At 43.7% G+C, this 11,240-nt stretch overlaps 1 protein-coding gene across 7 annotated transcripts in view; it reads left to right on the plus strand.

Annotated features, from left to right (window-relative positions):
• LOC106613570 (rab GTPase-activating protein 1-like) overlaps positions 1 to 11,240 on the plus strand; it is a 168,969-nt gene extending 157,729 nt beyond the window's left edge. For 6 of the 7 annotated variants that reach the window (XM_014215968.2, XM_014215969.2, XM_014215970.2 and 3 more), the window contains 6 exons: positions 2,556 to 2,648; positions 5,610 to 5,825; positions 6,492 to 6,575; positions 7,258 to 7,329; positions 7,782 to 7,979; positions 8,628 to 11,240. In XM_014215968.2, the coding sequence (XP_014071443.2) occupies positions 2,556 to 2,648; positions 5,610 to 5,825; positions 6,492 to 6,575; positions 7,258 to 7,329; positions 7,782 to 7,979; positions 8,628 to 8,777 (813 nt within the window). In that variant the 3' untranslated portion in view covers positions 8,778 to 11,240. Of the gene's footprint in view, positions 1 to 2,555; positions 2,649 to 3,040; positions 4,277 to 5,609; positions 5,826 to 6,491; positions 6,576 to 7,257; positions 7,330 to 7,781; positions 7,980 to 8,627 lie in introns of those variants that run through there. The other variant, XM_014215971.2, reaches the window with a different exon arrangement.

Consider the following 11,240-nt stretch of genomic DNA (forward strand, 5'->3'; position numbering starts at 1 on the left):
TGCATTGTAAATACGTTTTGTATGGCTCATAGAAAGCTACTTCAGAGATGGCGAAATTAGTCTGGGTGATGTTTGAATTATTAGAGGGTTATTAGCTGTATTTTGTGAGTCTGAAGTTGTCATCATGGAAAAAGTGAGGGGTAAATAGTGTTGTCTTCTGCCACTTTCAAGGCTGTCTGGTCAGATATGACTGATCGAGAGAGGGGAAACATGAGTGTGAGAGAAAATGGCGGGCGAGAGAGGTTTTTGTTGTTGTTGAGAATGTTCCATATGTTGGTATGTGTCGTCTAAAAATCCCATGGCAAATATGTAACGGGGGACGGAAGCTTTTACTATCGTTTTGTTTTTTGGCTAGTACTCTTCAAGTAATTTCTGCAAGGAACTTCACACACCCCCCTCAAGAGACAGTTGGGCTACTCATAGTCAGATAAGCTCTAATGCCATGAATGACGAGGCCACTGTTGCTATAGCGAAGTGAGAACGCCATCAACAATAATAGTAAAACATTCTAGAAATCAAATAAATAGCTAAATATTAATGTGATAATCTAAAAAGCATTTTGCCTCTGTAGAACATCCGGACAAGCCTCTGTGTGGCATATTCTTTTTTTTATTTTATTTTTAAGCGCAGTCCTTTCATCAGTAGCTGGCTCTACATCTCTTTATTTCTCTCTCTTTCTCTCGCTCTCTCTCCTATTCGTATTGTTTTCAGATAATGTCTCCCTTTTCTCTCCTCTCTCTCCGTGCTGGTCTCTGTCTTATCTTTGCAGGGCGTCACACCTGAACATTGCTGATGTGCTGTCTTATCAACCACACATTCAGTACCCATTTTAAGCTACTAAATACAGCATAGAAGCGGTTTGCCTGCTTAGATCTTTCTGTGGATTCCTTTCTTGTTTCTTACCTGTCTGTCAGGTAATGGGTCATAATATATTATATGATAACTGGTGTGTGAGTTAATCACTGGGCCTAACATTCTATCAGGCTAAGAACAAACACAGGACGATAACAATGTCTGTAATGGGGAATAGGATAGCAATAGGGTGTAATGTCATATTGTGTAACTGAGAGCACTTGAGAACCGCTTGACAACTCCAGTCACTGAGTAACTATGGTAAACTCATGCAACCCCTACTCTCGCTTTATCCGTCTCTCTAATTTTCTCTTGCCCCCTCCATCACTCTCTCTCTGGCTACTGTACTTGCCATTTCTCTTTTGCTCGTCCTTTCTTTTTGTCTTCGCTCTTTCTCAGCCAGAGAGCTCCTATCTCTTCCTCTCGTCTGTCTCTCTGCTCTTTATCTCAGACAGAGAGCTCCCATTTCTCCCTCCCTCTCTCGCTCTTTTCTCCTTCCTTTTCTCCTATCTTTGGCAGTCTCAGCCGGTGAGCTGTGCCCCCCCCCCCCCCCCTTCTGTAGGGGCATCTGGTGACCGTATCCATGAACAAAGTCCCTCCCCTCTGTGACTCTTTACGCCCCAGACCTGTAATCCACATCCTAGCAGCAGCTACCATGGAAACGCCAAAGGCTGAGCAACCCTAGTCCCTGCACTCCACACAGCGGAATAATACCATTTCCTTAGACACGGGCCTAGCTGGCAGAGACCAAATGTGTCGCCATGTTCTCTTGTGTATACTGTGCAGGTGTATAATGTATCCTACCTTAAAAAACAGTGTTCAGGTGTTGCAGTTAAGATGAGGGCAGTTACTGCTTTCTGCTTTTTGAAGTATTGTGTTTATGATACTTCTGTTACTGTGTTGTTCATCTCCTTTGTTAATGGTGCTTCTGCTGGGAAGTAGAGGCTGAAGTGCTGCACAGAGTAGTAGGGTCATTAGGTATCCCTCAAATGAACAGGTGTACACAAAGTAAATGTGCGCTGCACGGAGTAGGAGGGTCATTAGGTATGCCTCAGAGGGTAACCGCACTAATGAGACGCAGACGGCAGCCATTTTGTGCCAAGGCTAAAGGCGCCTTACAGTTGATAAAATTCCCTACAAAAAAAGCAGTGGATAGGGGTGCATTGATTCCGTTCAAAGAAGAATGTTTCAACTGGGGCCCACTGTTCTGTTCCATGTTGAAACGAAAAAAAGAATACAAATGAAGCAAATCTAGTTTGGTGTTCTGTTGGTCCCTGGATCAGTAGATCACCCTGCTCACTGTAACCACAGCTCTGCGTTGTATCCATTCGGAGACAGAACCGTACCCAGTTTGAATTCCTTTAAAATACACCCTTGCTTCTTTTGTTCCTTGAAGGAATTGGACGGCAGAAAGTCATTTAATGCGAACTAATCCTTTATATATGCCGTCACTTACAGATCAGTGATTTAGCCTACCTCGGGTAAGGGAGAAAAGGATGAATTATTATTGTAATTTATTGTTACAGATCCCAGGCCCTACACCTTATTCTGTAGTCTTGTTAGTGTCACCATCTTGTGGTCAAAGACATTACACTTTAAACACAATAATAAAGTTTCTTCAATTCAACTATTCGTTTGAGTTCATAACAACCCCATCCACCAACACTACTTTTCCCTCTCCGCCTCTCCTGTCACCCCTCCAGGTGCCCACCAAGAAGCTGAAGAAGTTTGAGAAGGAGTACCAGACCCTGAGAGAGAGCCAGCTGCAGCAGGAGGACCCCATCGACCGTTACCAGGTAAGAAACAGACTGCTCCGTTATCTTAACTACTGCTCCAGGATCAGTTTACTCTTACCTCCCATTCTGACATCACCTGTTAGGCAGATATCTGACCCTGTATGAGTGGTTAGGGGCCTCACTTCTAGTTCCTCCCTATTCAGCCACTACAATTACCCCAGTGTTTCCCATAGCTAGTGTTATTAGTGTTACTTCAGAGCCCCCCCTTACTGTTACTGTATACCTCCTAAAGAATTGGACCTCAGAAAACAGTTTGTTTGTAGGTATAGATGACGCTTCGGGAAGTCTTTGGTATCCTACCTAAAGAAACAACATCTAGGGGAAACGCTGATATCCTTCCCTGTAGACCCCAGTCCCACCCACTTTCTCTCTCCCCCCCTCTCTCCCTCCAGTCTCGGCTCAGGTCTGTGTAGAACACTGCGCTGATCGTGGCAGACTACGCGAGGCGTACACAGACTCAGTGGAGAGAGACTTTTGTTATGAGTGGAGGCCATAGACTTGTGCCGGTCAAAGATGAGGAAAAGAAAATATATGTCTCAGGGCTTTCCTCTATTCATAAGGACGATTCTGAGTAACGAAACCGAATCGCCTGCAAACCTCGTCCAGTTGTGAAGTGAAACTGGCTGTGATGTGTGAATGAAACTGACGTCTCATTGTTTGTCAGGAACACCTGTGGAGTTGTTTCCGTGTGGAATTGGTTTTAGTGTTACTGTTCATGTGAGAGAGGGAAAATAACGGACATTGAAGTTATAATTAGGCCGTGGCTGTTACAACCGGGCTTGGATGTATTTTTGACCAGGCTAATGTTTTGTTCATGTGCTGTGCAAAACCCGTACCCCTAATGGCCTGCTGCCCTGGACTATTCGAATGGGCCAACGTCACAAAGTTTTTCACAAGGCAGTATCAAGGGCTGAATGTGACAGATACATGACAATTATAGGCATATCTGTTTCGTTTGTGTGCTTTATTTTTTTCGTTTTCATTTTCGGTAATGCTTTGAATATTATTTCACGTTTTTATTACTTCATGTGTGCTTTTTGAGTGTTATTCTTCACCATTTAAACATGTATTTATTGAATCTTTATTTATACAGGTTTGTCTAATTGACATAATAATCTATTTTGGAAGAGAGACCTGTTCATATATTTTGAGTGCGTGATGGGCCTGCCCTGTAGTTGTCATGTCTCTGTCATGTAGGCTAGATTCCTGTTTCACCTCTCCTTTAGCCCATTATTCATCTTCTTCACCAACTCTGCGACGTTCACCCGTACGAAAGGACAGCAGGGCATTTCGGCAAGGGGTTTGTGTAGCACAAATGCAGAAAGTTACGCCGCCATTACAATTATTACTGACAAACGTTTGAAACGTTTTCAAGTTCATTGTTGTTTGGGACCACGTTCCTAAGTGCATTTATTTTTCAGTACATTTTTCTAAAGTTTTTATTTTGTATTTTTTTTAACGATACCTTACAGTTGAATTTTGTTGTACCTACTGCAAGACTCACGTTGTGTTTACGTTCATGCTATTCTGATTTGAAAAATGTTCTGCCTAAAGCACAGAATTTTTATTTGTTCTTACCCGACACAAAATACAATAAAGTTTATTTTGTCAAGAAACATGTTGGATGAGATTCTAAGCTGTCTTTCCAGAGAGCCTGAGTCACATGAGTTTGAGCATCCTCATTCCTCATAACGAAACACATGTAATGAAATCAATTAGGATCCGTTTGAAGCCTGCCGCTGTGTTAGATGAAATGAGGCCACTGATCCTTTTGAAAATGTATCCTTTCCTTCCCTCCCTGAAGACAACCAATTCAACCATGTCAGATCAGAGATAACCTCAAAGAAAGAATAAGTAGGGAATGCTTTTGAAAAGTATTTGGACAGGCCCCAATTGTTCACTTCAGTGTTAACTTAGTGGCGGTCTCATAACGTTTCCTTGTGTCCCTCGTCCCCTTCTCCCACCCCTAAACACATCAGCCTCTGTGAAACACAGGGGCCGGATACAGGGAAGGGTGTGATGGGGGGGAAGTGAGAGGAGGAGACAGAGACCAGTGGGAGGGGTGTTTTGCAGGATGGTGTGGAATGAACTAACTGACCTGTGAGTGTGTGAGAGAGAGAACTGACCCGTGAGTGTGAGTGTGTGTGTGTCTGTGTTGCTGTAGTATTTGTTCCCAGCTTCGTCATTGTTGTGACTCTGGATAGACCACAGTAAGAGGAAAAAGGTAAGCAGACTCCCAAGTCTGAGTTTATGCAGCTTAGCTCAGTCTCTTGTCTGCTTACTGCCTGTTGTCGGGTTTCCTGTGCGCAAACAGTGCAGCGTTCTTGTTTCAGCATAGATGCATCAAATCGTGAAGGGCGTGAACAGGATGGGGTTGGGTCAGGTGACTCAGCTTGGTCTCCATGACAACTGAAACATCTCCATCATTGTCATGTGAGACCACTTACAGGCTGACAATCAAACACAATGGTCCTGGTCATAAGACCCTTTTTTATGGGCAACAATTACTTTCTGTGCCTGCCTGCCTGCCTGCCTGCGTGTGAGCCTGCCTGTTATATTTGAAATGGCGTTGAATGTATGCCAGTTTGTTGCATCGGATAACTGGTTATACGGTTTGCTTGGTTATTGTATATCGATGTTGTTGGTCCTTCTCAGTTCTATTTGAGGGACCTTTGAACAAGCCTTCGTTCAAATACTGATGCGTCGGGGGAAGTGGCACTAAACTTAGTCAAACAGTACAACGGGGATGTGGTTGTTGTTGTGCAATAAGAGGCAGGGAGTTCAAATGAAGGTCATAACGTTAGCTGTGTACTGTGTGTGTGTGTGTGTGTGCCTGCTTGCTGTGTGTGTAGCAAATGAACTGTCGCTATGTTTGCAGAAAGAACATGTTGTGTAAGTGTTTCTCCACATACTGTGCATAGTCTTAGTGTGTGTGTGTGTGTGTGTGTGTGTTGCCCACAGAGAGAGAACCGTCGTCTACAGGAGGCCAGCATGCGTCTGGAGCAGGAGAACGATGACCTGGCCCACGAGCTGGTCACCAGTAAGATCGCCCTGCGGACCGACCTGGACCAGGTGGAGGACAAGGCAGACGTGCTGAACAAGGAGCTGCTCTGCACCAAACAGCGCCTGGTGGAGACGGAGGAGGAGAAGAGGAGGCAGGCGGAGGAAACCGCACAGGTAATATAGCTCACGTTCACACGTTTAACCAGTTTGCCAGATCTGTCTCTGTTTAAGCCAGCGGTATCACAACAGCATGGTCATATTTTCATGATGACAATGGGGAAAATAACTTGGCTGTAGCAGAAACAGATCCGGCAACCAGGCTAAACCAAGATATAGAATTGAATACAATTAAATTGCTAAGGTTCCCGGAAATTTTGCAACCCTTGATAAGCCACCAAGTGTACAGACTGTTGTTCCAGCTTCAGCGCTGCTCATCCGGACAACCATTTTGACTGTATCTGGTGTGTTTAAAAACCCTGCAGCTCCCCAGCGCCATCGCTCGGTGACCACTGCTGGAGAGCTGTGGAGGCTTCCTGTGAAACATGCAGGCCTTCTTTTTTGTTCTTTCTCCCAGGTCTTAATTGTGGTGATAAGGATGATCAATGTTACGGTTGATTTTCTTTCTTCTTCTACAGATATAAACCGACATGCTCTTTCGCGTAGACATTAAATCAGTATGATACCGTCGTTACCATTTTCCTGAGGTATAAACGATAAGAGGCACTTCACACAAAGGTTACTCTCGTTTATCTTGGTTTATGTCACATTGTCTCCCAATATCAGTTTGCGGTGTCTGCAGAACGTAAAGTAGTAAAGTGCCTTCTTGCCCTGTCTGTCCAGATCAAAGAGGTGTTCAGGAGAGAGCTGGAGAAAGCTGAGTCGGAGATCAAGAAGACCACGGTCATCATCGCTGAATACAAACAGGTAGGATCCGGAGTCACGCAGGAGAGGCGAGCGTCTCATCGTTCTAGCCGCGTCGCCTTCGCTTTTTTTCCCGACCCAGATAAACCCATAAGACTAGTTTATAGTCACTTGTATGATATCCTGCTTTGACATTTTGTCGTTACCGTTAGCGCATGTAATGCGTTGACTCAGCTTGTGGAACTGACCACCAAGCCGCAGCCTTGCCATGACCTAACCGACGGCGTGTGGGTGTGCAGGCGGTTGCTTGTATGTTGTGTGGTGATGTATGTTTAACCTGTGATATTCTATGTGGAAGCAGCAGCACTTTTTAATGTCCAAGACAAATTTCCCCCTTTGGGGACAATACAATGAATCCTAATCATACAGTGTCCCAAAAGTCCCATTCAATCTTAATTGAGATAAATCTTCTGTATTTGATGGTGTTCAGGTGTATCGCAAAGGTCAATGAAGCTGCCCCGTTAATGTGTATTTGCTTAATAAGCAACAAGTAAAGCCCTCAAAGTCAACTCTGGACCTCAAAGCCAGTCAGTTAGTTCCACAGTTAAAAAAAAAATCAAGTGTTCCCCTCTAATCAAGGACTGTTCATTATCAGGTAGAACAGAAAAGCAGCAGGCTCCAGACCTTGTAGGGTAAGAGTTGAATAACCCTGCAGTAAAGGTTGTCCTCCTGCGTGTGTCCCCAGATCTGTTCTCAGCTCAGCACCCGGCTGGAGAAGCAACACGCTGCCACCAAGGAGGAGCTGGACATCATCAAGGTAGTACAGGGCAATGATGCACCCAGTATGGTGTGTGCTATGTGACACCATATCATTTCTAATATTTTAGTTGTGTGTCTCGTGTGTTTTTGTTGTACCTTGTTATTTTTTAGAATTACGTTGTTATAGAATCCTGCGTTGTTGGGGTTAGAGCTGTCAAGAAAGGCATTTCACTGTACTCGTGCATGCGACGTTAAAACTTGAAGCTATGTCATTATTTGTGTTATTGGTGTGCTGTGCTTTTGTGATCGGTGTTTTTATTGAGCTGCTGCCTTGGTCATGTCTCTGACCTTAACAATGGACTTCCTGGGGGTGGGGGGGAAATTAAAAAAAAAGTTTAAATAAAAATAAATGATTGTGATATGACAAACAGCGGTAGGCATTATGACCACAATGCGTAACTGACTACGTGTTGCTTCCGGTACGTGCGTGTTCCTCCTCTCTCCTTACAGAGCAAGGTGATGGCGTGTGAGCGCTGCAGGGAGGTGTTCAGTAAAGAAGGTCCTCTGCAGATACCCCCTCCCAGCAGAGACAACAGGGACAGTGAGCTGGATGAGGAGAAGGACTCCCTGAAGGCCCAGCTCAGAGAACTGGAGCTAGAGCTGGCCCAGACCAAACTACAGCTGGTGGAGGCCAAGTGCAAGATGCAGGTCAGATTCTATGCAGGCAGCGGCACTGCGGTATCTCACTCAATGTTGGGTCATTCCGTGTCCTTCCAGCAAGTCATGACACCCACCACTTCTCAGATTGTTCTGAAATCGTTTCTGTAGTTAGAAACCGATGAGATAAGCATTCCTGAAGCGTTATTTTGTTGCAAAATAATTTGATCTCTGAGAAATTAAGCTAATTGATCGCACCCAAATTGGCCATTTTTTAAATTTATTTGTAGGATTCATATAATCTTCTCTGTCTGACAGAGATCAGATTATATTTCAACGGAATAACATTTCAGGAATGCTAATCATCTGTTTCTAACTAGAGAAACGATTTCAGAACAATCTGAGACGTGGTGGGTGTCGAAGTCCTCTTTCTTGTGCTTTTTTGAGGTGGAACGACTCTGTAGTACCATAAATTAGTGTATATATACACGCCTTCTGACAGTTGGTTCGAAGCCATTGGATGTGCGTGCTCTATTTTCTATCCCTTTTGACTATTCGTGCTTTACGAAGATGACTATTCATGATGTATTATGGTGGCTGACTCATGCTTGCTGTGATGACTAATATTCAGGCTTGCTATAATGACTATTCATGAGTAATATGCTGACCGTTTTATTCCTTTATTCTGTCCATCCTCAGGAGTTGGAGCACCAAAGGGGCATCCTGATGAACGAGATCCAAGCGGCCAAAAACTCCTGGTTCAGTAAGACCCTGGGCTCCCTGAAAAGCTCCGGGGGCAGCGCCTCCCAGTCCCAGCCCCCTTCCTCCCCCAAAGAGGGGCCCCCGTAAGCCCCTACAGAGACCAACCTGTCTGGGGGGGGGGGTCTACTACAGTATGCACAGGAGAGCTTATGAACACTAGCTAAATAACAGCTGAGACAATGCAGTATTTCGTTTCCGGGGAGGGGGAGGGATAGCCACAGAACAAAGTTGGTCCTCTACACATCTTCCTATCTCTCAAGCCACTCCACTGGACCAGCCACCCTCAGTCACTTCTTCAATTCAGCTGTGATGAGACTTGACTGTGTCACGTGTCATCCTTCGTGGTGTATGAAACCAAGATGGAGAATGACTGATAAATCTAGTGGGTTGTCATTTACACTGTAGGCCGGGGCTCAGAATTCTCTTCAGCAAAATGGGGTCTTTGCAGTGAGAGGATAGCAGAGTACTATAGGAACTCTGTAAGTCCTTAGCAGCGCCATAGTGGACATTCACTACAGCAACGCCACCTAGTGGTTATGTATTGCTACTGCTGAGTATAGCTTATCAGCAGGATATGTGGCTAACTGATATGCTGAGAACTTTAACAAATCTAAATGCTTTGGCAGTCTTGACCCCGACTTGCAAGGATTGCGCAGCAGTTACCGGCAGTAGTTTACCGTCTTCATTTTAGGAATATATATTCGCTGCTTAAAAAAAGGAAACTACTTAAACTACTCTTCTGCATAACATATCTTTACCGCATTCCAAAAGGGGATACTACATTCAGAATCTAAAAACAAAATCTTGTTTGTTCTTTATAGTAATATTACATAAACTATGTTGTCCTATAAATATGTATAACTAATTATTGGTCATTTTTAATCTTGTACAGTTCTAAAACAAAAAAGGAAGAAGTGCTATGTAAATTTTTTTTTTTTACTGTTTAGAATTTGAATGTCGTCTTTGTAGATGTTGACATAATTAAGCACAGTGTGTAAGGTCTGAGTCAAGTTCATCTCTGTTAACCCAGAAGTAAAATCGTAGGTAAACTGCGTGACTAACGTCTGTGTCCATGCGTTTTGGAAATGGAGCGTTCCCGGCAAGAACGAGGTCTCCGTCCTCGCTTAAGGAAACTCTCGGGCCGAAGAGTTTTATCTGAAAGACCGGAGGTAACGTGATGGTTACAGTACGTTTTAGGATTTGACTCCCCCCATCTCTTCTTTTGGCAGCAGTAATCTGACTCTACTTTGCTGCTTTAACTGGACCCAACAGCTACTTTACAAAGCCGGACACTCACCTAACCATGTCCTGTGAATTGGGGCAGTATAATGTACTACAGACACGGTTTCCTATTGCATATGAAACGTCATGACGATCCAATTAAATCATACCTCTGATGATCATTTTTATGATAAAGCACTCACACCATGATGAGCTGAACAACATTCCAAAACGCCTATCCAAGCCAAGGTGCCCATGTGGTTAACTAATACGTTGGAAACTCTCTCAATAGCAATGCCCATGTGGTTTAGCATATGTTGGAAAGACTTTCTCAATAGCAATGCCCGGTCATTACACTCAGTTTCTAGAGCCATATAAATGGACGTTTTTTTGCTCTCTCATACCACTGCTTTGTGTATACCTGTATGAATTCACAAAGTGTATACCTGTATGTGTGTCCAGCACTGACTAGTTCTGGTTGAAATGGTTTCCTTCCTTTTTTTCGACTAAGCAGTGACTATTTTTATTTTCTTCTCTAAAGCCCAGATCCATGTAAACGAAAGAATCGGAAGAAAGCCATCTCAATATATTCTACTCTGAAAGGATCGGCACCTGTGCCATGATGACATACCTGCCCGCCATTTTAAGAGCAGGATGCTACTACAGAGGGATCCGGGTCACGTCCCATTTGGCTTAACCCGCATCCTTTCCTCACCTCCATTCCATTGTGAACACTGATCTGAAAAACCTTGACGGTTGATTGAAAGTAATATGATGCTGTCCAGCCGTTTCACCTATTAGTGGTTACAATGGAAAGGTAAAGACATAAGGAAGCCAGTTAAAAGTAGGACACAGCCATGTTTTTCGGTGTGTTACGTGGACAGTCAGTGTGTCTTTCGTATGTGTCACGTGACGGATTTCAAGGCGCTTTAGCCTGTGTCATATCAAGTTTAACAAGGTCCAGGCCTCAGTGTATGTTATGTGCACTAACATTAATATCTTAAACACTATTTTAAATGTTCATTTTGTTATTCAGAGAACAAATCTACTTTCTTTTGTTATAATTCCTATTTTTTCTGTTGTTGAGAAGACAGTGGGCAAATTATAATCCAACTACAACGATGCAAAAAAATTACTTCAGATTCACAGTATTGTACAGTAAACTATACTTCAACAGTTGTTCTGCTTTAGTTTCCAACATGGTGGAGTTGTCCCTCCATTTTCCTCGTCATTCCCACGTGAATCAGTGACATGCTCGAACTCTAATGGTATTTTCTGTACTGTAATCGTCTGACGTACATCAATAAAATTCCGTTCTCTGTCCACCAA

This window comes from Salmo salar, chromosome ssa10, assembly GCF_905237065.1.
Source record: "Salmo salar chromosome ssa10, Ssal_v3.1, whole genome shotgun sequence".
NCBI lineage: Eukaryota > Metazoa > Chordata > Actinopteri > Salmoniformes > Salmonidae > Salmo > Salmo salar.